Source organism: Triturus cristatus, chromosome 2_2 (assembly GCF_964204655.1).
Source record: "Triturus cristatus chromosome 2_2, aTriCri1.1, whole genome shotgun sequence".
Lineage (NCBI taxonomy): Eukaryota > Metazoa > Chordata > Amphibia > Caudata > Salamandridae > Triturus > Triturus cristatus.
The window spans coordinates 74544077-74571533 of record NC_140582.1 but is presented as its reverse complement, the minus strand read 5'-3'; the positions used below and the strand labels follow the sequence as shown (position 1 = coordinate 74571533).

General features: G+C 46.3%; 1 protein-coding gene across 3 annotated transcripts in view; it reads right to left on the bottom strand.

The window, feature by feature from the left end:
- LOC146861877 (uncharacterized) overlaps positions 1–27457 on the bottom strand; it is a 200000-nt gene that overhangs the window by 120702 nt on the left and 51841 nt on the right. For 2 of the 3 annotated variants that reach the window (XM_085641048.1, XM_085641047.1), the window contains exon 2: positions 18392–18518. In XM_085641048.1, the coding sequence (XP_085497174.1) occupies positions 18392–18518 (127 nt within the window). The remainder of the gene's footprint in view (positions 1–18391; positions 18519–27457) is intronic. The other variant, XM_085641049.1, reaches the window with a different exon arrangement.

Sequence of the window (27457 nt, the reverse complement as noted above, 5' to 3'; positions counted from 1 at the left end):
AAACCAGACGGAGTTTTTGATATTAACAAAGTGTCGTCTGCGAAAAGAAGTGCTGGAACTTTATCACCCGCCAGAGCGGGAACGTCCGCTTCGACTTCAAGCAGAAAAGAGACCACGCCATTCACGAATAGCGTAAAAAGTGTTGGCGCCATGACACACCCTTGTCGAACCCCTCTATTCACTGGAATTTTTTTAGTTTTCTGGCCCTGTGTCCCCCATCTAATGCAGGCAAAGTTCTCTTCGTGCATTCGGATGAGGAGTTTCAGAATGTAGGAAGGGATGCCCAACTCCTCCAAAATCGACCACAGACGATCGCGGGGGACCAGATCGAAGGCGGTTTTAAGGTCAATGAACGCAAGGTATAAAGCACCCTTGCCGATGGTAACCGTCTTCCAGTAAAGAAGCGTTAACCTGAATGCTTGGTCAATGGTGCTGGTGCAGGCCCTAAAACCCGCCTGGAACTTGGTTAGAATCCCTTCCTCGTCCACCCAGGAATGTATCCTCTCCAGAAGTACCCTGCCGACCAACTTCTGACCAGAATCGATTAAGCTAATTGGGCGATAATTCGCCGGGTCTCCCCTTAAGCCCTTCTTGAAGATGGGGATTACTTCTGCACCCTTCCATGACTCCGGCACCGGGGATCCGCTCAATAGACTGTTGATATAAATAGTAAAGAACGCAGCCCAGCCTATTGGATTCGCTTTGAAAAGGTCTCCCGGAATGCCGTCAGGACCTGGTGCCTTGGCAGATACAATCTTATCAATTGCAGTTTGAACCTCCTTCTCCTCAACACTTGGGAACAAGACATGATCATGGAATTTTACTACAGACCCTGGGCTGGTGGGCTGGTCTACCACAACCTCAGGACCTGCGTACAAGTTCTTGAAGTGGTTAAACCATTCCCCATCCGTGATGTGGTTAGGGATTTGCGCCTGGGCACAGCTGGATGATCTTCTCATGATGGACCAAAAGAGCTCGCCATTTTTTGCATGGCTCGCTAATTTCAGTGAAACCCAGCGCTGTTCTTCCCAGACTTTTTTGGCAGATGCGAGGGCTTGCCTATAAAGCAACCTCGCTTGCCTAACCTCAGCGGGATTATTGGATTTGATTGCAGAAATTAGGTGATTTTTCTTAGTTCTGCAGTCTTTATTGAACCAATCGTTCTCTCTTTCAACTCTGGGGTTAGGTTTTTTCCTGCGGTCAATGAACAATGCCCCAATTGCATTCATAGAATTCACATAGACTTTAGTATAGCTAGAGTTGTCCTCGGATAATGAGGAAAGCCTGGTGGTATAATCAGCGAGGATATTCTCCAACGCAAGAAGTTTAGTATCACTAAGGGCAATTTTGGACCATTTAAGGGATCTGCCACAGTTAGAAGGCTCAAGCTTCTTGGACAACAGCTGTGTACCTGGTAGAGGGGAAATAGCCTGTCTATGCCAGACTTCACGCATGGTGAGAGACAGGGGGTTATGGTCACTGGATGTTGATGGTATTACAACCATATCAACGACAAATTTCCATCCCCTCCTGTCAATTAGGATGTAATCTATTCTGCTTTGACTGCCTACTCTGTTGAAAGTATTAGCGCCCACTAGATCAGAAGGGGTGCGCCCATTGACAGCTCTTAAACCGAATTCCAACGCTATGGCGTTCATTTGGATTACAGCAGGGGTCCATCTTTTAACGGGGTTCAAGGAGAGTGAAGGGATATTCCATCTAGTGTCCTCGTCATGTGCGCCCAATAAATCTTCTGCGGCAAGTGGTTCAAAAGAACAATTGAAATCACCGGCGACAAGAAGATAAGAATTCGAGGTGCATGCAGAGAGTATCTCTGAAAGTACTGTAATGGTAAGCGACTTAGCACCCCCTTGAGTGCCACGAGAATAAACATTAAGAAGTTCCCAGGGTGGACTGTTCTGAGTGTCTTTGATAGTGAGTCTCATTATATCAGGCGTGGAGCGACCGTCAATGGTGACCATCAGGTTGAGATCCGCCTTGATCCAAACCATGAGGCCCCCGGAGGGGCGCCCACGGCCTGACGAGATAGCTGGTATAAAAAAGCAACAGAACCCCGATTTATATATTGGATCGACACTCCAGGTTTCCTGGAAGATACATATATCGTGTTCTTCTATGAATGCGTTCCAGTCAGGGAGATCTAGCTTGTTACGTAAGCCAGCTATGTTCCAAGAGACAATCTTGAGAAGACTAGGTGTAAACACCCCGGGAGTTGAAGCACTTGGAGGATAAATTTGAGGGGGGTCAGGACTAGTAATGGACCTCGTCGGGCTCGTTAACATGATTGATAAATTCGACCCCAAATGTTCAATCACTGAGGTGGGCTCTAGGGGACAACTTACTGAGAAAAGCGGAGGAGAGGCTGGGGTAACTTTACTATCCTCCAGTCAATCGACAGCTTCAAGACTGCTAAAACGATTTACTGTAGGAATAAAGTCTAAGGGTGGCAGATGTATAGGCCGACTCCCCAGTGGAGGGCCTCTCCCTTTTCCATGTACAACTGTCCAAGGTTCTGTGAAATGACCAGGGGGATAAAAATAGGTTAAGGGGAGAGTTGAAATGCATGATCCTATGGTGGTCGACCTCCAGTTGCAAATATACTCAACTGTTCTGGTGTCCTTGAAGTTAATTAGGATGCAATCCCCCTTTATGTTTTTAGCTAAGTGGCCTACCCATGGAACCCGTCGCACCATAAGAATTTTGGCGCTGATGTGCGGAGGTAATGGTCTATTTGTGTTGAGCCAGTACACAACCCTATTCCTTAGGGTTGCGGGTGACTCAAGTACATTACTCTCCAATTCGGGCACTCCTGCCAAGATTACAACATATGGAGCTGTTTCAGGAGGCAAGTTGGGAGTATTAGCCATGGTTATAGACTCTGGTGTTAAAGGCCTAGCAACCTCTTTTAAATCTGTTTTACTGGACAAGATGGGTTTCCTTGAGTTGCCTGCTCTGATGGAGATGTTTGGTGTAATTAAGGGTTGGCTTTCGGTTTGGGCTGGTGGTAGAGGTTTAGGGGCCAACTGGACTTTCTTAGCTCTAGGGTTGGCAGATGGGTTTGGGGCCTCTGGACTAAGAGTGGTGCTTGGTGCAATGGACAGACCCCCTAGGATGCATTCGATCCTGGCTAGATGTTCTTCGATTTTGAGTAATCTGTCCTGCACGGGACAAAGAGAGGACCTAATTAAATCCCGTATGTCATGCAAACGCAATGGGTCAGGGGTCCCTCCCTTGGCCGCTACGCTTTGCCCATCTCCCTCCTCCTGGCTCATTATCCTTATTGATGTAAAAATAGATTGGGGGACAGGGTCATCCAGTGGGGCCCCCTGTGAGGGTTGCTCAGTGATGTCAGGGGTTTTATTCATTTTTCCCATTTGATTTGGCACCTTATGTTTGCTTTTAGATTGTTTGCCCTTTCTGCCAATATTGGGCGGGCGCCCTTGTTTTGTTTTGGGAATAGCCCCCAAGTTACGCTCCCGAAGCTGCCTGGTGCTACACTCCGGGGCTGTGCTAGGGGCAAACGGCAGTGGGCAAGGAGACAATAACAAAGAGTCGAGGACCAAAGACTGGTCCTCCACTAAAGTATCAGCAACCGTTCCGCTAGCTGGCAGCTCCTGGGCTGATGGATCTGTGTCAGATCTAGCTGAGCTTGTGGGAGATAAAGTTTGACGTGCTGGAGACTGAGCATTAACAAGGTATCCCAGGGAGGACCTTCTGGCGGCTGCCAGATCCTGGGAGACGCGGCGCTCCAGAAGCATTATTTCTTGATCAATGACACAATTAACTTTAGTCACAAATTGGTCCATTGTCCCCGTGAAATGAGCATTTGCCGCCCTGGCTTTGCTGTCCTTTGGTGGCATAATAATGGCCAATAGAACAAGCTGCAAAGTGGGCTGGTACAACAAGAGCAAACACAATAATTAATAAATGTTCAATTTCACATGACACTGTTGTACGCAAGGCGCCTGTGGAAAACGATGAGGCAACAGTACCTTAGATGAAGTGGTGTGCAGAAAACGTTAGAGGGGTTGCCCAGCCCAGTCCGTTCCAGGCAGTGACGGGCAAGGACGGGCCCGCCCTTGGCCCGGGCTGTCACGGTGGTGTCATCTGGTGAGCTAGGGTAGTGGTGGCAAAAGAGAGAGTGATATTGCTGCATTCAAGCGTCCCGTCACAATCGCTGTTCAATCTACTATGGAATTTATAAAAAAGCGCACCCTGGGTCATAAGAGATTGTCGCCCCATGCTTGTGTTCTAGGTGCAATAACAACAAAACTGGCACCATAAGTATGTTATTTAGAAAGAGATAATCTCAATGCAAAGACTGGCATGATTATCCACCGCTGACAACAGATCTGCGATGTGAATTCCGTTCTCCGTGTAAACTGCGCCACCTGCTAGCTCAGTGTGTTATCGCACCTGCTGTTGAGATCTGTTCACAGACATCTGACCCTCATGTGATGTTGCCGCCCCCCCCCTCCCCCCGGGTGCTGAGTGAGCTGAATGTAATCGAGGCTGAGTCTCAGTGTGGGATGTTGTGGTTAAGTGTGAGGGGTAGAGGAGCCCTCTGGAGATCAAGGGGGGTGTCGGAGCCTGGGAGAGACTGATAAGGATGCAGTTGCAGAGATGTGGTCCTCGCTTGGCTGCGTTCAGCTGTACAGGAGAAGAGAGGAGACAGTGGGTTGAAATGTGAAGCTTCGGTTGAACTTCGTTGAATAAATCCAAAGGACAAAGTGTAAAGTTGATCTTGAAGCTTTATTTCAGTTAGTTGAAAGACACCACGGGAGTGCGTCCTTCCTCTCCGAAGTATGAACGGTCACTGACCACACGACCGATCATAGTTCAGGGAGGAGGTTGAACGCACGAGAATACAAGTTCAATAAACGCTCATTTTAAAGATACACACATAGCATGCGCGTGTAACATCCACACGCGCATGTGATTAGCAGAGTTCAGAGAAAGCACGAGCTCAGTGAGCCACCACGAGCTCGTGCACACGTTATGCCGCAAGCTGTCACCTTAATAAATAAATAAATAACAAAGTACAGAATACTACATGGGTTCGCTGCCTCAGAGGGACTGCACTTATTGATGCCCTAGCAGAAGGGGGAGGAGGTGGTGATATCTCACCTGGAGCCTATGGTACAGAGGTGAGGAGGTGGCTCATACTTCCAGGTGGAGTGGGGTGGATTTTCTTGTTACCTTAGAGAAGTGGGGGGGGGGGGGGGGGATGAAAGGATGAGGAGAGCTACGGAGAAGAAGGGATGAGGAAAGAAGAGCAGAGAGAGAAGCAAAAGGAAGGTTTGGGTAGAGTAAAGACAAGGTAAACATCCATGGGGTGGACAGAGGCTCAGAGGAGGGGATGGCAGAGGGGGGGGGGGGGGCGGTAGACATGCACAGCCGCGCCCTGGACGGTGGGAGGAAAGTGAATGTTTACTCAAAAGCTCTGAACTCACCCTATAATTTTACCCGTTATCATTTATTTTCGACTACGAGTGCAGGCAGTGCTGACGGGACGGCGCAACAACAGCCATACACTGCAGGAGTTGGGAGACAACGGCTACGTGGGGTGCGAGGTCAGGAGGGAAAATCTCTTGCCACAACTTTATGCACAATGCTGTTAATGTCGCTGGGCAGGAAGGGGGAAGAGAGCAAGGGATATAGAACACCTATCACTGCAGAGCTTTGTAATAAAGATGAACAGTGAGATTGGCCCTATTCTGTGAACCTAACCAGTGCCTCCCATCCATGATGGCTTGTGTTCACTGCAGGACTTGAGGCCTGCTCACACCATCGGGCCAAGCCAGAGGCTGCTGAGTAGCCCCAGGGTTGGCAAGGTCAGCATACACAAGGCTCCATAGGAGACCAAATGGGCTGCAGCTGTGATTCCCCTCACCTTGGCCCACTATTTGCAGGTAGGAAGAGTCTGCCTCGCAAGTGCGCATATCAGTTTGGACGGTGAAAGTCACCCGTCCAAAACAGCATGAGCAGTTTACTACACCTCAAGTAAGTGACCTCACCCAAAATGAGCCTTGAAAGCCCCGCCCCCGCCGTTCTAACTCAGTAAGATAAGGCACTCACAAGACCAAATAAAAAGCACTGCTGCTGTGCGGCAGAAAACATTTGCTTTTACATTTAATAAAGATGTGGGGGTAACAATTACAGTGGGGGTCAACGACCCTAACCCTCCCATAGAGGAACCGCCCTTGATTATATATTTTGTCTCCACTTTGTCTAGTGAAACCTAGTTGATGGGGTTTGTCCATTCTATGAAAGACAAGCAAAGATATCATTACACAAAACAAGATGTATAGCGGGCTATACTACCAACAATAAACAACTGTTCATATAATCTGTTTAGATTAAAAAAAATATTTTGATATTTAATTCTTTTTTTTTTTTTAAATATTTTATTAGAGAGTAACATGACACTGGTATCATCCATCAACATAAAATATCATAAAGAAAGAAGAGATACAAGAACATGTATCATCTAAATCATCAGCATCATGACTCTGTATTTTACAATTTTCAACCCATACCCCCCCGCGACGCCCACCCAACCACCCCAGAGAGGCTGAGAATTGGAGATAGTTATGGAAAATCAATTAAACATTGAACCAGTTATCCCGATAGATTAATATCTTCAGAGCACAATATATACAATATATACAAGAAATATACACCAGTATCACTCTAGACTTAATTCAAACATCATAATTTGCACCATCCAGCCAATTCATTAAAGGTGCCCAAACTGATTCCCCATTTCTGCAGGCCTTTGGGCCTCTCTTTCTGTAAACCAAAAGCTCCCATTTCCCAACATTTATAAATTTACTGAACCACTCATATTCTGACGGAGGTGTGGGATCTAGCCAGACAGATGCTAAACATAATCTGAGTGTAGCCATAGAGATAAAAAATAATTTCTGCTCTGACAACGTCATGTTCACATCGACTACTCCCAATATAATGGCCTGAGATGATAATTGAAGCGTACAATGAAACAATACCTCTAGCCGTTGTTTGACTTTGTTTAACAGAGGAGTTAGAATAGGACAAGAGGAAAACATATGAATAATATCAACGGCGAACTCCCCACATCTGGGACAGTTAACTCCCGAGATCCCACCCCATTGATGTATACGCTGTGGAGTTATATACAAATTATGCCAGGTTTTAAAACATTGGACCTGGAGATTTGACGATAAAGTAGCAATATAACTAAGCCGTAATGACTCTTCGCAGACCTCCTGTCCGGCATGCAATCCAATATACCATCGACCAAAATGTTTATGCAGATCATCTTTCCTTTTTTCATTAATTATTTTATAGATTGAGGATATAGTGGAGTGCCCACCTATAAGAACCTCCAATAATGGGAAAGAGATCCAGCTAACAGTTTTCCGAGAAAAAAAGTCCCGGATCTGTAAAAACTTAAAAAAATGTTTATTATTAAGCTTAAATTTCTGTTTTAAATAGTCAAATGTCCTTACCCCACTGTCCGAAACTAAATCCCCCAGTTTGCTAACTCCTTGGGTCCTCCATTCTTCGAAAAACCCATCAGAAAAAATTTGAGGTAAGAGAGTATTTCTATTGACTGGTGTATATATATGTATTCTTCCTATATTAAATAGTTTCCGGATAGCTGTCCAAACTTTAAAGGCAGCAAGTAAACCCTTAAACCTCACACGTTTGAAATAAGCAAAATCTATGTACCTCAATAAAACCCCTAGAACTTCTTCTCCATACACTAATTTATAGATTGATTGTTCCGAATCTTCGAAATCTGGACAGTCGAGCAGTACAGAGATATGTCTCAAAGTAATAGCCCAATAATACATCTGGAAACTGGGAACAGACCAGCCTCCCCTTTCTCTTGGTAGTGTCATAAATTTAAAAGCTCGTCTAGGTCTTTTCCCTGCCCATAAAAACCATGAGACTATACGTTCTATTTTTTTAAACCATATCGGTTCGAACAGTACAGGGATAGCTCTAAAAAGATACAATATCTTCGGTAGAAAGAGCATTTTAACAACATTGCATCTCCCCATAAGAGTTAAATGAAGATTATTCATCCTACGGCTATCTTTTTCTATCTTGCACAAGATCGGCTTGAGATTAATCTCAACGGTCTCTTCTGGATTTGAGCTTATCAGAATTCCGAGATATTTTGCAGTATCAGTGACCCTAGGATCCGCCAATAAAATCTTGTCGTTACAGACAATCTGGGTTTTCGAGTCATTAAGATGATAACCTGACAGTCTGCCAAATTGAATTGTTAGTTTTTGTATTTCTAGCAATGCCTGTTCAGGAAAATCTGTTAGAATGGCCAAATCATCTGCATAGCCCAGTATTTTGGATTCGCCACCCTTGGATCTAACTGGGCTAATCAGATTATTTAAAAGAATTTTTTTTATTAAAGGGTCAATATAAATGGCAAATAATAAAGGGGAACAGGGACAACCTTGTCGAGTACCTCTGGAGATCTTGATAGTTCCTGACTGGCTTCCTAGGATTGATATTTGAGCTGTAGGTTGTCTATACATGATCTGTATTGCTGCAATAAATCCTTCTCCAAATCCATAATGTCTCAAAACCGCCCATAAAAAGGGCCAGGAGACCCTATCAAAGGCCTTCTCCGCATCCAGCAGGATTAAGGCCATAGGGTCCCCTGAAACCTTTGTAAAATCAAACAACGTAATTGTGCGCCGAATATGATTGATTGTTTCCCGTCCTGGGACAAAACCATGTTGATTTACTGAAACCAGTGTCTTAATCACCCCAGAAAACCTCCTTGCCAACACTTTTGCGTAAATTTTTATGTCACTATTAATAAGCGTAATTGGGCGGTATGATCCCATATCCGTTGGGTTTTTATCCTTCTTTAAAAATGTAATGATTCGGGCTCTCTGCCAGGACTCAGGAGACGATTCTCCCTTCTGTACTATCCTGAATAGAGCCAACATAACCGGAGTGAGTTGAGGCCGGAATATCTTATAAAATTCTCCTGGCAAATAATCAGGGCCAACAGCTTTCCCCGCCGGGATAGAATCTATAGCTTGGAAAAGCTCTTCCATACTGATTTCGGCATCTAATAGATCACGCTTTTCTGGTGATAGTGTATCAACACCTATCCCCCGCAGATATTCTTGTATATCCAGCTGAAGCATGTCATTATTGCTGATGTCTTCACTATACAGTCGTTGATAGAACTTTTGGAAAGCACGCAGAATGTCCCCATCACCAGACACCAGACCAACATCTGGATCCTGGATATTTTTGATACGTGTAGCAGTTTCCTTCTCCTTAATTCTAGAGGCTAACAGATGCCCTACCCGCTCACTATTTTCAAACATTTTAGATTTCCAAATTAAAAATTTACTAGCTGCCTTAGCCTGAGAGAACTCAATTATAGCTGATTTAACTAAAATAATCCGAGTTTGAGCAGAATCACAATCTCCACCCATCTGAATCTGAGTAACTAAATTCTGCTCAGCTTCTGCCAGTTCTATATATAGTTGTTGCAGTTTCACCTTTTCCTTCCTTTGAGATTCCCAACCGAACCGAGTAGTCTCACCCCTCACCCCTGCCTTTAGCGTATCCCATACATTCTGAATACCTGTGCTGCCCATATTTTCTTCCAGGAATCTAGTGATCCATAAAGACATATTATCAATATACTCCCTATCTTGAAGCAAAGCACGATTAAACGTCCATATATGAGTTTGAGTCTTACGGATTAGTGTATCTAATTCAAACAGAAGAGGATTGTGATCCGACATTACTCGCGGGAATTTGATAACTCCAGAACCATACAGTAAAACAGGTGAGACAAAAAAATAATCCAGTCTTGAGCACATTTTGTGTGGTGCAGAATAGTATGTAAAGCCAGGGTCATCCGGATTAAAAAAGGCCCAAGCATCCATTAGACCATGCAGATCTATTAGGTGCTGTAAAGCACGGAAAACCCTTGGCTTTCTCCCAGCATATTCAACCCCTGTTTTGTTTAATGTCCCGCACTGTATATTAATGTTCAGATCTCCACATATAATATTGATATTTAATTCTAACACGCAACCAAAATATACAGGTAGAAGACTATGCTTGGCCTAACAAAAACATTTCTCAATTCCTCCGTCCTCCTAAATCACCTACATGAAACCTGAGTGGGTTAATGTAATGGACTGGAAACGTAGCTTGAGTACACTGCAAATATTGATATTGGTCTTATACATAGTCATGCACTATGTCTTTTTTAAATAAACCTCCTGACTTAAATAAACATTTTCCTCTTGAGTGTGGTGAGTATATGTTTTGAATGCATCAACAGGTGTCTGCCCTGGGCTCCCTTGTGACAAGTTTCTTCCTGGAAAATGGCTTTCTACTCTTGTTCTCCTTTACAAACTCTACCATCACTTTCAGACAGTGACATATATCGTCCTTTGAACTCGTGCAGGCATACCAGCGAAAGGCAATCTGGGTAAGGTTCAGCTCTCAACTAGTACCAAGTTACCACAAGGTCCAGCTCTCATCTAGGTTCAATAATATTCTGGAAAGAGGTTTGCTCCACCGAAGCACATCTGTGGTCTCACAAACCTGTCTTTCCTCAATCTGTGGACCCTGGCCTCTATCCCTTCTCTGATCAACATCTGACACTCTCTCCTGTTCTCAACTGCTCCACACTCTGTATAACAAAGGCAACAGCTCCACGATTCCACAGATGACATCCAAGGGACTTCAGCTCTGGCTGGTATTGGAACATACTGCACAATGGCATTCATAGTCCAGCAGTCGACCAGCTGACTAAATGGCGAAAAACCTGGGAAATGCAACTCCATAAATAAAACAAATGATGCTGTGAAAACTGTGCAAAGTAACACTGACCTACTAAGACGTGTAAGCATATCTCCAGCAGAAAAAAATCAATTCTGTACCTAGAGAGGGGCGTGGCCAACTGCCAACGAAGATGGCCGCTTGGTAGAGCGGCTCAGTCGCTCAGCTGCATAATCCCTTACCATATGCTCACTTATTGATCACCTAGTTGCAATCTCCTGTCACAATGTTGATTGCCGGTTTGTGGGGTATCTAATGTGCCCACTAAACCCGCGATACGATGCATCTCTGGGGCCAACGCATTTGAGGCCTGGGCAGTGAGGAGTAGCCCCAGTCTTAAGTTTGACATACGCTGCCTGGAGACCACCGGAAGGGGCGGGTCCCGTGGATGTGGCCAGGATCCAGCTGCAAGGATCTCCCTGCATTTAATGATGACAGCGCAACTCAGTCTCTGTGAGCCTCGGCAGAGAGGAGGTTTACCCCCACAAAGGCTCAGTGACATTAGTGCGGGCAGCGCTGGAGAGCGAGCGCTAGGTGCCCGTCAGCCCAGGAACTGTCTACACCGGTGACCGGAGCCGAGGCAGAGTGGGCAGAGAGGGAGAGTGTTAAGGTAACAAGTCGCTCTTTCCCTTTAAGAGCGACTTGTTATTCACGTGCCGATATTTATGTTCCTCGAGCGTCTTCCCCACGCTCTGCATATGTTTAATGTGTTCCTTTCATTCCACGGCTCTCGTTGCGGCTGCCTGTAACTGTTCATTCAGGCAGTTGCTTTGAGAGCTGTTGAATGACCGGTTGTGGGCTGCTTTTCTCCACGCTACGCTACTTCAAATAAACACTTAATTAAGTGCATCTGTTCAAGAGTGTTTCCTTGAACTTTACAGCGAGCCAGCCTTTTGCGACCTCCCATACGAAAAGCGGCAAAACCCTGCTGTGTGGGCAGTGGCCTTAGGGCAGGCCACGGCAAGAGGCTGGAATGCGCTGCTCCCATTCATGCATGACGGGCGGCGGAGAGGGGAAAGGACCGCTGGAGAAAGGGCTGACCTGAGCGGTGAGAGAGAGGAAGAGACAGCAGTGTGAAGCTCCCCATAGCTGAGGGGGGGAAGCACTTAGCTCTATAGCGACACTGCCATTTTCAAGTAGCATTGGCCCCGGACATACAGCACTCCTGATAAACTAAGTGCCACTGCTGGACACTCGCTTATATCACAAGGCCTGAGACTGTGGCTAGCACTCATTCTTTTACTGTGGGATTACTCCCTTTACGTTCCGGCACACGCGAGGTTCCTGCTGACTGCTGCCCCCACCATTTCTGCTGCCTGTTGGTCCCATAGGGACATTTTAAGTCTGCATTTGAAGCGTGCTCCATATCTGCGAGCAAAGCCCTTGGGAGTGTGTGCAGTTGGGAATCGGAGAGCGGCGCGTGCATGGAGAGAAATCAGACAGGTCTTGTGGAGTGCTAGTGTACATCCGCAGGCATGTGGCTGCGAGTATCCCTCTGGCCCAGATGCCACCTTTTCTCCCCATCCCCATTCTGCCATTATGACAGGCGGCAGAGGCATGCGGAGCTCACACCAGACAAAATTAAATAAGTACACAGTTCCTAAGGGTGCAGAGGCTTTGGATGGGTCCCAGGAACAACCGTCTTCCGCTGTGCAACCAACCATTGAGGAAGAACCTTTGACACTACACAACATTATGGCGGCGATTCAAGGAGCATGATCTGTGCTACAAGAACAAATAGATTCGACCATGACTGAAGTTTCACTGATGACAGCAGATCTCCGTAATATGAACACGAGATTCAAAGAGGTGGAGGACTCAGTCACTCTACACCATGACATAGAGGCCCACAAGGTCTAGGTCAGTGAAGTGCAGGCCACAAGTAAACAAAAATGGAGGCACGACTTGAAGAGTATGAAGGCAGATCCCAACACGATAATATGAGCAAATGGAGGCACGACTTGAAGAGTATGAAGGCAGATCCCAACACGATAATATGAGCATGCTATGAGCTCCGGAGCGGGCAGAGGGACCAGCAGTGGACCCATTTGTTGAGGAACTTATTGTCAGGGAACTGCAACCTCGCGGCCTATCTAAATATTTTTCATTAGAGCGGGCCCATCGTGGACGTCCCAAACCGGGGTCACCCCGTCGTCCCATTATTGTCCATATTTTCAATTTCAGACGGCTCGCAGAGCTCCTCTAGTGATCTATGCAAAGGAGAATATAATTTTCCTCCCACACTTCAGGCTCAAAGTCAATAGGCAACATTGCAGTTTTCTAGACATCAAAAAGGCGCCGCTGAGAGACAAAGCAGTGAAATATTTGATGATTTTCCAGAAAATTTACGAGTAGAGTTCAAGGGAAAAACTTGGTTCTTCTGAATCCCGGAGGAGGCTTGAGCGTGGCTTGAGGGATGGAGTATGGTGGGGGGCTACGACTCCAAAGGATGACAGAAGTGGTGAGGACAGCAATCTGAGAAGTCAACTGGGCAGACAACAAGAGACTCGGACCGGGAAGGAAAGGAAAGGAATCACCACAACGCCAAGCTTCATGAATACTCATACCACTACTATCGATGGAGCACACTAACAATGATCGTTGTATACTCAACTAGAGACACTGGAATCCTGCTCGCAATACTATCTATCACTTTGAGGTAAACCGCTATCTTTGTGAGCTGGTCCCCACAGACTGGGGGCCACAACAGTGACAGGAGGCTGGTGAAGGTCGATATCCCCAAGCAACCACCTTCGTATACTACAGGTCATTGGTAACACTATGTTTCTTGTATGGGGGCCTGAGGGCGACATCCAGGATGGAGCACGGTCTCCTTAGTGTTCTATGATGGGTAGGGGCAACAGGCGCTCTGCTGAGTTGGGGGACAGGTAGTTTTAGGACCGTCTTTCAGGGAGACAGGAAGGTTTTTTTAGTCCCAAACACAGGGGTGGGGGGAGGGGGGATAATTATGATAGTTTTGTTTTTCTAGTTTACTTGACTGAATGGCACCAGTTTTCATTTTTACCCACACTGGTCGATCTTGATTTGGTAAGGCAGCTGAGAAAGGGAGTGAGAGACTCTGCAAGGTAGTAAGGTAGGATGGCGGCTACCACGGTCACTTCTGAAATTCGGCTATTGGCCTGGAACATAAACGGCTTGGGGAACAGAATCAAGCATGGGGTAGTGCTTCAATATATTAAAAGGCATTTCTCCGATGTAATCCTTCTACAGGAAAGGCACCTCAAGGGTAATGCTTGCAGGGCTCTGGATTGTTTGGGGTACAGGATGGTGGTCTATTCTGGGTTCACTTTCAGTTTCAGTGGCATGGGAATACTCCTTAGGAAGCAGCTTCCCCTTGCTTTTAACCAAACCTGTTCTGACCAGCTGGCTAGATATGCAGCCCTTTCTGGAACGCGGGAGGGCAGGACAGTCCACATCGGGTCAGTATATGTTCGAGAGAACTCCTTATGGGGAACGGGGGGGGGGTTTAATAGGGCACTTTGTGATAATAGCGATCGCATGCCCCCGAGATGGGTGGCGCAATCTCGCTGCCACTCAGCGGACTTCCTCTCAGCCCTGGGAATAGTTGATGTTTAGCGGGCACACAACCCCCACTACACAATATTATACTTTCCACTCAGGAGCCCATGGTAGCCTTTTCCGTATTTATTTTATTTTGATATTGGCTTACCGTATTCCCCATTTTCATGATGTACGCCATCTAGCGAGGGGTATATCTGAGAATTCCCCAGTGTGGGCAGTCTACAGTCTGGATAGGCCGCTAACCCGAAGGGTTATTACACTGAATCCTTGGTATCTTAAGATCCCGGGCGTGAGAGAGAGACTGGTAATGCCACAGAGCAATATTTCAAAGGAAATGTGGCATCGGTAAAGTCTTCTCAAATACTTTGGGAGGCTTATAAAACAGTCATTAAGGGGCAGGCACTTTCCCTGACAATGGGAAACAAAAAAGTTTAAAAAAAGGCAGAGAAGCTTGAACACGACATTCTTGACCTTGAGGCTAATCTGGTGGTGGATGAGACCGGGATAACAGACGCAACTTATCTAGTGACAGAGGCTGCTAAACCCAAACATCGAGCGATGCAGCATTGCATGTACGAAATTGGGAATAAAGCGGGGAAGCTGCTTGCATGGTTGGACAGACGTGAGAGGACGAGCTGCTGGGTAACTGATATTTGTCCTGAAGAAGGGAGCACCTGAGAGATCCACAAGATATCGCCAACCTACTATACCCATCTTTACTCTGCTGCAGGTACAAATACCACAGAAGAATCTCACAACCTCCTAGTTGATTGACAACTTCCGACTCTCTCCACTGCGGTTAAAACTTATGGAGAGTGATCCTACGGGAGAGTAAGTAGCTCTGGTAATTTGGAACATTCAATTGGACAAGGCAATTGGGCACAACAGCCTTCCGATAGAACTTATAAACTCACTGTATCCACTATAGCGCCTTACTTGCTGGGGCTGTATATGGAGAGTCGAGAAAAAGGCATTCTAACGAAGGACCAGCTGTTGGTCTCAACAGTGATAATACACAAAGAGGGTAGACCAGCAGAGAAGTGCACTTCTTGCAGACTCATCTCACTTCTCAATGCAGAAGCAAAAATCCTTGCCAAGGTTCTGGCATCCCGACTTATTCAAATAATAACCAAATTGGTGCATCCCGAGCAATCAGGCTTTATGCCTGGGAGGAACACGGTCCTTAATTTGCGGCAGCTCCATGGAGTGCTGGATTGACTTTGTATGGATACTCGTATGGCTTTCGATACAGTGGAATGGCCATACCTATTTGCTGTGTTAGAGCAAATGGGTTTCAGCCCCAAGTTTCTGTCTTGGTTGCGACTTCTCTATTCTAAACCCCTGGCTCAGGTAGTCGTGAACGGACGGACTTCTCGGGTGTTCACCCTTCAACGCGGTACTAGGCAGGGTTGCCCTCTCTCACCGCTTATTTTTGCTTTGATCCTTGAACCTTTGGCGGCCTGGGTTCAGATGGACCCATTGATTTACAGCTTGCATTGGACAGAGGAGTGGGAGGATAGGAAATCTATCTATGCTGACGATATCCTGTTGTACATCGCAGCTCCACAATCCTCCATTTACAGAATATTGGATATCTTCACCAAATTTGGTAAATATTCTGGATACACTATCATCTGGTCCAAATCCACTGTGTATGTTCTCCATGGCCAGACACCAAACCTACCGCCTGACTGTGAGGCATTTATACTCAAAAATACTATCGGGCAGTGCAACTGGCGGTAATTAATCAATGGGTTCAGCAACACGCAGATGAACCAGCATACTGTATGGACTGTCATATCTTTCACCGGGGATGTTGTCTACGAGCACTCTACACCAACCTGAAACGTTTGACTCTCATGGAACCAAGAGCACTCACAGTTTAAATCTGGCACATGACACAAAGCATTGGGATGGGGAGGTAAGATTACCCCGGCCACACCATTTTGGGACTCTGAGAGGTTGGGCACGCTGGAGAAAAGACCTGATTTTGATATATGGGACCTTATAAGTATTTCCAAGGTAGGGGATCTCTGCTCCAGTTGGGGAAGGTGGTCCCATTCTCTGAATTACAGAGAGTATGAGCTGGCAACTGTAGAGACCTTCAGTTATCTGCAAGTTCGACATGCTCTTCAGGTGGTGATCCCCTGGGGGGAGCTCCTTCCAGAATCATCACCACTAGAAAGTAGATTGTTAGATGATCACATGAGCCGCAAAGCGATCCCCCTCACCTATAAAAAGTTAATTAACAACTCCCCGGATACGCTCCTTCACTTGCAAGACCGCTGGGATGCATACCTGGGCGACCTGGCTGATGATGACTGGCTTGAGGCCTTAGCCTCTCCCCGAGATTAGAGCAAGGTTTAGGTTGGTGCAGCTTAAAATACTCCACAAGTCTTACTTATCGTGCAACACCATGGTTAAAATGGGCAAGGGGACTGATCCAACCCGTCATAGGCAGTGTGGGCAGGAGGAGACCTTCTTCCATATCATTTGGGAGTTTCCAGTGGTCCACACCTTTTGGAGATCGGTTGTAGCATGCATGAATAGTGTAGGTGGTGGGGATTTAACACCTTCAGCAAAGTGGTGTCTCCTTAATGTGTGGGACGCTACAGACTTGTCGCATGGAGCAAATCTTGGTAACCTTGGGTATGATGCTTGCTAAACGTAATATAGCCCGTCTATGGGAGGCAGAGTCCGCACCACGGCTCAAATACTGGAAAAGAGACATGGACTGGTGTATGGTGGCGGAGAGGGTGGATGAAAGCTGGGGCTGCCACAAAAAGTGGGAATGGATTTGGAGCAAATGGAAAGTTCACAGGGGGAGTCCCCATAGTAATGTCCTCAGAGCCCGAAATTACCAACTATACTGTATTTGATTTACATCAGGGTGGGAATATATATTGTAAGTTCTGGAGCTTGCTATTTGCACATTTCAGGATATGCCCTGTTCTCTCATTTTTGGCTGCTATTTTCAAACTTTGATCCATGAAGATGTTCTATGGTGTCCCGGCTGCTTCCTCACTGTTACTTCCACAACCCATGATATGCTCTGCTTCTACATTGTTGGCTGCTAAATTCTAAATTTTATCCTTTGATACTGTTTCCTCATTGTTGGTTGCTAAATTCTTAAATTTTATCCTTTAATACTGCTATATGTTGAAAAATGTTTTATTCGGACTGCCTTATCATTCTGTATTTTTACATGGTGCTATGGTATTTTATGTATTAATTGGTATGTATCCTTTTAAGTGGACTTCATTGGAGTTCCAAAGCTTTAATAAACTGAGTTGAATAGGAGTGAAGCTATCCAGGGTTGTACTACATTGGGTATGGTTCAATTGCTATTTGTATGCATGACTACTATGATGTACTTACTTACCTTGGTTTTGCTGCTTGCCTAATAAAAAGAGGTTTTAAAAATACATTCTGTACCTAGAATTGTAATCCTCATGTATCCTCACGTATACAAATAGAATTGAAGTTGCAACTTTGGGGCCACAAAATTACACATTACTATACATTTTAGAGCAAGTGAGGGTTGCATTTGATGAAACTGGTGTAGGAAGGCTGACTAGTATACAAATGACTGCTCACTTTAAAAAGCAAGACATTTAATATAGCTACAAGAAGGGTAGATTCAAAGACAGGTTACATGGTGTATACTGTGAGAATGATATCAAACTGCGTTGAATTTCAAATCAAGGCATAATTTATCAAAAAGAATGCTGCTGAAGCCCGTTTTAAAGCATGAAGCCACATACTGGCTTTTATTTTTTTTTTTTAAAGATCCTGGTTTGCGGATTTCTATGTCAATGATTAAGCGTCATTCCAGTCACCAGGTTCGCCTATCTGGATTGAACAGTACAAAATGAAAGGTGAGACTCTTATTAACACCAAGCTAAGCAACATAACTCGGAATCAAACAATGTTCAGAAAATCATGGAACTTTAGTAGACTACAAAGACCACATGGACACAGAGTGCTACGTTACCTAGGGAAACCAAAGCCTGGTGAATGTCATTCATCACATTCTTGTAAAGCTCCTTCTGCCACTCGTGCAATAGCTTCCACTCTTCTTCGGAGAAGCAGGCAGCCACATCCTGGAACGTAACCTGTGGCTTGAATAGCAAATATTTCAGAAGTGAATTGTATTCAAATTTGATGTTTCATGAAGATATATACATTAAAATACAAATCATTCAACATGTTTGCAGTCTGCCCTATCGACCCCCATCTGTCATCTGCAACCAGATCACCCAAGCTTTAGTCTATTGACTTATTTACGCAATTACAATAGGGGCAAGAGAAAATACATTTTAAAGATGTCTGCATCATCACTATATATCTGTTTATATGTACCCAGTGGGACTGGGACTGTAAGAAGACATGCACAACCCTCTTTACTATTTCCGTTGTAACTTCACAAACGTTTTTCTCTATAACTAGATGCGACTCCTGTAAATTCAGGATTAAGACTCACCCAAAAAAAGAAAAAGCTTTGTCAATTCGAACTCAAAGTGACCAACATAACACTGTGCAAAAGGAGGTTTCCAGTAATGCATCCCTCTTCAATTTAATCTAAATTGGAAAGGCACAAAGAATCCTAAGGTTTTTTCACTTTTCCTTTTTGTAATCCTGAACCTGCGCATTGGTCTGTTTCATAGCACTTCAGCTTTCCTAAATTTCTAAATGTAACTTCCCAACAGAATGCACCAGAAATCACAGAATGTGCATTCCCAACATGAGCAGATATCTCATGCATATGCTTTTCTACGACAAGAAGCAAATTTCCTTCCAAATTGTTCTACCAATTTGGTTTCTTAAATGTATGGCCTCTACCACCAGTAAGGTATTCTTTTTTCTAAGAATCTGTCTTATTCGCTTGAAGACAGCATGTTAGTTTCCCTGGACATTATTATCAACCTAATTATGTCTAGCAATTCTTTTGATACCCTGAGCCATGATGACTTTGAGCATTAACTTGAAAACAATGTATCCATTGGTGGGCTCTTACCTAAAATTATTGGTTCAATGGCATCTTTCAACACAGACTGAATATCTATAACTTGGAAAGGAACAGTTGTAGTTCCGACTCTAATACTCATTATTGACTTTCAATGTGTAAACCCTATCATAGCTATTGGCTACAATCTTACTATAGATTTGATGGTCTGAGTCAAGGCCAGGTGGCTTGAATAAAGAAGGTTGGTCTGGGAGACATACAAAAGCTGATAAGTCTGCAACATACCCCAACTATTCCAACTGCGCAACCTTGGTGAGCGAAGAATAACAATTTGGGGGAGGTTAACCAAAGTCACTTTCAAGGTGTCAATGTGTCTACCTACACAATCGGCTACAAACTTATTCCATCCCCCGGAATACCCAAACCTAATCAAGGGGTGATGGGCGGACAGGATCATATCAGCCACCACTGCTGAAACCTCCACTGTGAGCGGAGATGAAGGTGTGCAGAGGGAGGTGTGCACTAGGTCTGCATACCACATCCTTCTCAACCAGCTTTGGGGGATAAGAATTACTCTGCCCGGTCCTGCAGAATCTTCCTCAGAACCAGATAACTCAAGGGTATGGGGGTGGAGAGAGGGACACACGTATAGTATAGACAAAACGTTTACTTCATTTCAAACGAGTTGCACAAAGTTTCTTGCAACGGATATTGAAGGGCACAGAATGTTGGGCAATGGGTGTGCCCCAGAGGCTGAAAGATGTTCTGAACCACATCTGGATGGAGATGCCACTTGTGGTCAGCAAGATGACGCAGACTGAGACTGTCGGCTCTGACATTAAGTGAACTCACCCGATGGTTGCCTATGAGCCACAGCCTGTTTTTGTACATCTAATTGCATAGAATGTGGAACATCATGCCTCCCCGTTTGCTCATGTACTACTGGATGGGTCGACCATTAAGGGACAGGAGGAAGGCTGTTAAAACTCAGGGCAAGCCTCCTTGCACTATCAGACTGAAGTGTAAGTTTTGCTCTTCTGGTGACCATAAACTTCTTCTCTCTAAACATCAGAGGCACGCCTTACCCATAGGTGGACGCATTTATCACCACTGTGGCACAGCAAGTGGGGGAACAGACGTGCTTCCCTCGAAACAGTTTCTCCTCCGATCTCCACCATCATAAATACGATGTGGCATCCCTGGAAATCACAATGGAATCAAACAGATCTTCCTGATGTTGGAAACACACTGCTTGTGGAGGCACCACTTGAGGGCCCTTGTGTGTGTCTGTGACCAGAAAGCTGCAAGAAGCCAACAGATCGAGAAGACTGTCAGGACTGGAGCCTGATATCCCTGCCAAAATATCAGAAGCATATACTGAATTACCTACATCTTTTGTGGAGAAGAAAGCACAGAGCATTGCCATATCTAGTACTGCCCCTATGGACAGGAGATGGTGGAAGGGCTCCAGGTGAAATTTGGATACACTGACTGAAATCCCCAAATTGAACAGGAGAGAAGCGTTGAAGGAGTAAGTTTGAAGGGAAGACGGCAAATTGGTAATAAGTAGGATCCTCTACAAAGATCAGGTAGTTACCGTTTGATCTTAAGATCCATATAAGAAAATACATGTCCTGAAAGTCAAGGGACACCATCCAAATCTCCATATCCAGTGCTAACAAAACCTGAATAATGGGCAGCATTCTGAACTTCTCCTTGCATAGGTACCAGTTCAGCATTGGATGAAGACCGCCGTCCTTCTGGAGAACCAGGAAGTACCGAGAGGACCACCCCTGCCCAATTTCGTGCTGCGGCACTCCTACCTCCAGCTGAAGGATCTGGAGGTGGTCTCTTGGAGAAAAGAAGCAATTGGGATGATGGTGGGAGGCATTGTTGGCAGACAGGTATGGTATGGTATATCCCTTTTTTGTATACAATCTGTAGGTTCCCTTGCTCCAAAGTAATGGCCTTCCAAGCACACAGAAAAGAGGATACACATTCACCCACTGGCATTGCTTGCTCCTTCACAGAACTACGAGACTCCCCTGGTGGGATGAAGAGGCAGAGGAAGAGGTTGGAACTGCCAGTCATGTTCCTTGCCCTTACCTCTGTACTGACGGACCACAGGATTCTGTAGTTGGTGGCCGGATGGTGTAGATTGGCCAGGTCTGTATTCAAATTCTCTGCCAAAGGTTTTGGGGCTTCAAAAGGGGCAAAAATCTTAGAGACTGACTGAAGTTCCAGAAATCTCTGCTATGGTTCTTCCTTTCTGAAAATTGTCCAAGCGCTGTGTCTACAATAGCTGTACCCCATCGAACAGCATGCCCATTAGTATATTTTGCACATCTGTTGAAATGTTTGTGGAGTGCAATGAGGAATGCCATCTCAAGGTAACCAATGAGCTCATGGTCCTTGTTATGCAGTCAAAGCCTGCTCTGATGATGTGGAGGGGGAATTTTGCCCATCGCGGACTACTACTGCAAAGTGGTCCCTTAGGTGTCTGATTCTGATTAGAGGTTGCCAATGCTGTCGTGTTCAAAGACAAGCTGCATCCATGAGCGGAGACTGGAGGTAGGAAAGCTTTGGCGTTCAATTATATGGTGGAGGTTTGAAACACAGACTCTCAAGAGAATAAAGCAGGGACAAGAAAGCGGGATATACAGGGGCTGATCTGTAGCGTCCAGCTAGTGATCAGTTGACTGTTGGACATGACGCTAGCTTTGACATTGAATCTTTAAACGTTTCAATAAGAGTCGTTAAAGGAGAACAAGGGCTCAACTATGGTGCAAACTGACTGCAAGATGAAAGTCAGAACTTTAGGGTGATACTCCACTCAAGGAAGGAAGTTTTAAAACTTCAGCTATTTTTTCAAGTACAACAAGAAAGCCAGTCATCTCTGCAGTAGCCGGGTCGATATCGATATTTGGCATCATATCCAGCCCACTGGCATTCTAAAGGGTCTGTATAGCTGAAATATCTGAGCAACATTGTCAGTGTCATCTGTATCACCATGGCCAACTGAGAGTAGGTAGTTTAAATCTGATCACGAACAATGTCCTAATATTGTGCCCCAGCTTTTTCCTTCCTGGACTGTTCCTCTTAAAAGAAGCGTTGAGCCTCTCTTTAAGACTTCTTCTCTGGATGAGGCTGGAGAGAAGTGGAGAAGGTGGAGAACCCATAGGTGCCAGTGGGGGAGGTGGTGTCATTGTAAATGGCGCTAAAGGCAGGGTTGGAGTCTGTGTCGTCATAAGTGGCACTGGAGGTGGTTATGTAAATGGGGCCAAAGGTGGTGTTGGAGTCTGCACTGGCATTGGTGTTAGAACGAGTGACCCAGCAGAGGGCTGATCTCTTCAAGGCTCAGGTGGCACTAGCTAAAACACATGCAATGTAGTGGGCTGGGCACCCGAAGGAATACCAAAAGGTCCCACAGGGCCAACAGGTGTACAAGAGGGGAGTGCCGCTCTCCTGAATATGTCAAAAATGGTTTATAGAAAGGTAGACAGAGTGCCACCTGGTGACAGGAACTTTGGGTATGCCGGTGTTGGTATCTACTTCAGTATGGGAGGAGGCTGGGGAAGGTGGTCCCGGGGAAGCCTGAGGAGACAACTTCACAAACTGCAGCTCTGAAGAAGAGAGCAAAGATAAAGGGGTGAACTTACCTTTTGGTTTTGATAGTTTAGGAAAAGAAGAGTGTTTCTTTTACTTTTAAGTGTGCATTTTTGCTTCCTTCGAAAACTGAGATGAAGGGGATGTACGAGATGGAGACGTAGATCTTGTTCTAATTTCAGACTTTGACCTAGCACGTTTACGGCCCCTATGATAATCTCTAGCACAAGCCATGAAAAGCTTGGCCTCCTGCTCTTTGCTAGTTGTGGGGTTTGTGAAGAGGCATAGATCACACAATTAAGAGTCGTGCTTGGCTAACAAGTTACTAACCTTCAGTAACGCCTGATCTGGTAGAGATAATATGTAGCTGCAGCTTTTTTACTTTTCAATTTCCCCAGGCGTCAGACTGGATCCTTAAGATTTTTTGTGAGCAGTCCCCCAGCACACCGGTAAGTGGCATTGATTGACTCCATGTGTAGTCATCCACATCGGAAGCGACATCTGCGTCACATCTGCACACTGACGTAAGTTACTTTTCACGACTTCCCAAGCCAGAAGCGCAAAGCCCTGAAGTGCACTGACAATGGTGTGTCCAAACTAGGGCCCTGAAAGGGATCATCCCTGACCCTAGAAATTTGTCTCATCAGAGCAGGGACGATGGGTGGGTCGGTAAGAAATCTATGGCTAGATACTGTCTCTACCAGATAAGGTGCTACCGAAGACTTCTAGCAGCAGATTCCTTACCTTTGAATAGATACCCAAGCAATCCCATCCTCTGTGGTACGTCTGCGGACAAATTAAAACTAGGAAGCCCTGCACGACCGAACCAATGTAATGCCCATCCCTGCGGACCCAACTGTCAAGGCAGAAATGCTTGGTAAAAGTGTGCAGGGAAGCCCACGTTGCTGCCTGGCAGATTTCCAAGACTGGGACTCCAAGTGCCAATGCAGTGGTCGCAGTTTAAGCTCTGGTGGAATGAACATTTAAGCCTTAAGGAGACTGATTCTTTGCCAATGTGTTGCAGATTTTGATGCAGAGAACGACCCATTTAGAGATGGTCAGTTTCTGCACCATCAGACCTTTCTTCGCCCCAACATACCCCACAAAGAGTTGGTCGTTCGCCCAGATATCCTGCGTGCTTTCAAGAGAGATCAACAATGCTCTTTTGGGGTCCACACAGTGGAGTCGCTCCTCTTCCTTAGAGGGAAGTTGAGGAGCATATAAGGTTGGCAAGGTGACAGATTGGCCCACATAAAACGGTGTTACCACATTCCGCGGAAAGAGGCCCTAGTAAGAAGCACCAGTTTGTCCGGATAAACTGGTAAGATTGGAGGCTTGGAAGATAAAGCCTGCAGCACGCTCACCCATCCGTCAGATGTAATTGCCACAAGGAAGGCTGTTTTAATTGTGAGCAGCCAGAGGGGACAATTGGGAAGAGGCTAGAAAGGAGCACACATCAAGAATTTGAGGACCATATATATTATGGTCTCAATGAGGCATAATATTTACAAGGCCCTTAAAATATTTATTCACAATAGGGGACTTAAATAAAGAGGGTTGTCAGGCAGTCGCGAGAAGGCAGACAGAGCAGAAAGATAACCCTTCAGAGTGCCCAAAGCAGAGCCCTGCTGGGCAAGGGTAAGAACAAAAAGCAGAATATCAAAGGGAGGCAGACAGTGGGTCAATGGACTTTTCTGTACAAATCGCTTCCAAACGCAGGTGTGTACCGTGTAGGTGAAAAGATACCTGGGTGCCAGGGTAACATTGCAGACTTTGAAAGCAAGGTCGAAAGCTATCAACTACTGCTGCTCTATCTCCATGCAAGAAGATGGAGAGTTCACAGGTTCGGGTGGAAGACCCTCCCCTGCTGCTGTGACAGAAGATCCTCCCGAAGGGACAGCCTGATCGGAGGATCAACACTCATGTTCAGCAGCTCGGGATACCAGACTCTCTGTGCCAGACTGGAGCCACAAGGACGACTTTGGCCCAGTCGTTCCTGATCTTCTAGAGAACTCTGGACAGGAGCTGTATGGGTGGAAAGGCGTACAGGAAGCCTATGCTGCACTCAAGGCGAAAAGAGTCTCTGCATCGAGAGCCGCCTGGGAAACTCCAGCGCGCTAAACTGTTGAAATTGGCGTTCTTGGCACAGGTGAACAAATCTAACCAAGGCTCTCTCCTCTGCTGAAAGAGACCATGTGTCACCGCCGGGTGGAGATGGCATTCGTAATCTGCTAGGCAACAAAGTCTGAGTTTGTCCGCTCTGGTGTTCAGTGAACCTGCCAGGTGTTGAACCAACAGGGATATGCCCTGCTGTTCCAGCCATGTCTAGAAATGCAGTGCCTCTTGACAGAGGGAGCATGACCCCACCCCGCCCAGTTTGTTGAAGTACCACATGGCGGCGGTGTTGTCCGTGATCACCTGCACTAGCCTTCCCTTGATGGAGGGTAGAAAGGCTTTCAAAGCCATTCGGATTGCACAGAGCTTCAGCATGTTGATGCGGAGTCCAAGATTCTGCTTTGAACCAGAGTCCTCTGATCTCCACCTCCCCCAGGTGGTCACTCACAGAAGTGACACATCTGTCATTACCATGAGATCTGCTTGTTGAAGGGAGAGGGGTCTGCCGCTGACCCAATCGCAGTTCATTAACCACCACTGCAGGTCCTTTGCAGTTCCCTCTGAGATCTGGACCATGCCGGAGAGATTCTTCTAATGCTGAACCCACTTGAACTTCAGGTGCCACTGCAGAGACCGCATATGCCATCTGGCATGCATCAACAGCAGGATGCAGCAGACCATGAGGCCCAGCAGCCTCAGAGTCAGTCTCACCAAAACCCAGGATAGAGGCTGAAACATCGGTATCATAGCTTGAATAGCCTGGACTCGCTGCTTGGGAGGATAAGCCCAAAATTGCACTGTGTTCAGAACAGCTCCGATGAAAGGGAGCGTATGAGAGGGAGTTAGGTGTGACTTAGACACGTTGATAGTGAACCCCAGTGAATGCAGGAGGTTCGCCGTAGTGTGGAGGTTGGAGATGACGGCCTGGGGCGAGCTCGCCAGTTGTCGCGATAGGGGAAGACTGTCACCATTGAATGGAGCAGATGAGCTGCGACCAATGCCATCACCTTGGTGAACACCCAAGGGGTAATGGTAAGGCCAAAAGGGAGCACAGTGAACTAAAAATGCTAATTGCGTACCATAAACCGCAACTATTGCCGGTTGGCAGGCAGGACGGGGATGTGAAAATGGGTGTCCTGCAAGTTCAATGATACTATTCGGCCTCCTGTGTCCAGGGCAGACAATACCCGGGCCAATGTATGCATCTCGAAATTCTCCTTTTTGATGAATTAGTTGAGGGTTGAGAGATCTAGGATTGGATGAAGACCTTTGTCCTTCTTGGGGACCAGAAAGTAGCGGGAATAGCAACTACAGCCTACTTCAGGCACTGTAACCCTCTCTATGGCTCCCTTGACCAAGAGAGCCATGAGTTCCTAGCGGGGCAGGGACAAATGCTCCTCAGTCAGCCGGTCAGAAGATGGAGGCATGGAGGGAGAGGTGGTCTCAAAGTGGAAGAAGTAGCCGCTTCGGATGAGCTGCAGAACCCCCTGTCCGTTGTTGTGGACGGACAGTGGTGGAGGTAACAGTGAAGGTGATGGCGGATTGTGCCACCAACTGGGTGCCCATGATCTAAAAGGGCAATATTAGCAAGGTTTGGAGGCTGCGGGTGAGTGGGAGGCTGGTGGTGGCAGCCCGACCCACGAGGTCAGTAAGAACTGCGCCCTCAGCCACACAGAGGCTGGGAAGTTTGCATGGAATGGTGGCTGGGATAGGGTTGGCACAGTTGGGGCAGTCGAGAGGCCCAAGGATTTGGGTGTAGTCCGCGAGTCCTTAATGAGTTCCAGCGCGGAGATGGGTGCCATTGAAGGGCATGTCCATGAAGGAATCCTGGCCTCCCCTGAAAAGCCAGACGTTCTCAACAAGGCATGGATCTGAATGCCATAGTTGACTAAACCGTTCTGCCCAGTGAGTCGGTCATGTCCAAGCCACAGCGTGTTGTGAACTTTGCTACGTCTTTCCCGTATGTAACTGCTTGAGAGGGAATGACCCGAGCCTCCGCCGGGACTTGTGCAACTGTTTCCCACAGCATGTGGGAACAGCGATCCAATAAGCATGCTGTGTTCACTGTCCCAATGCAAAGATGGTAGAAAAAACATTTTCTTTCCCAAGCTGTCCAGTCTCTTGGATTCCTTGTCAGAGGGGGCGGCAGTGAACGTGCCATGGAAAGTGAAGGCTTGGACCACAAAGCTATCCAAGGTAGGGTGTTGGGTGAGGAAATTTGGGTCCCCTGGCGTGGGGCGATGGCAGTGGGCAGTCATCCTATTCACAGGAGCCCCTGTGCTGGGTTTGGACCAGGCCCCTAGAAGGACATCAGTGAGGGCTTTGTTGAATAGGAGTAGTGGTTCAGAGGGGAATAATTCCAGTTGCAGCACC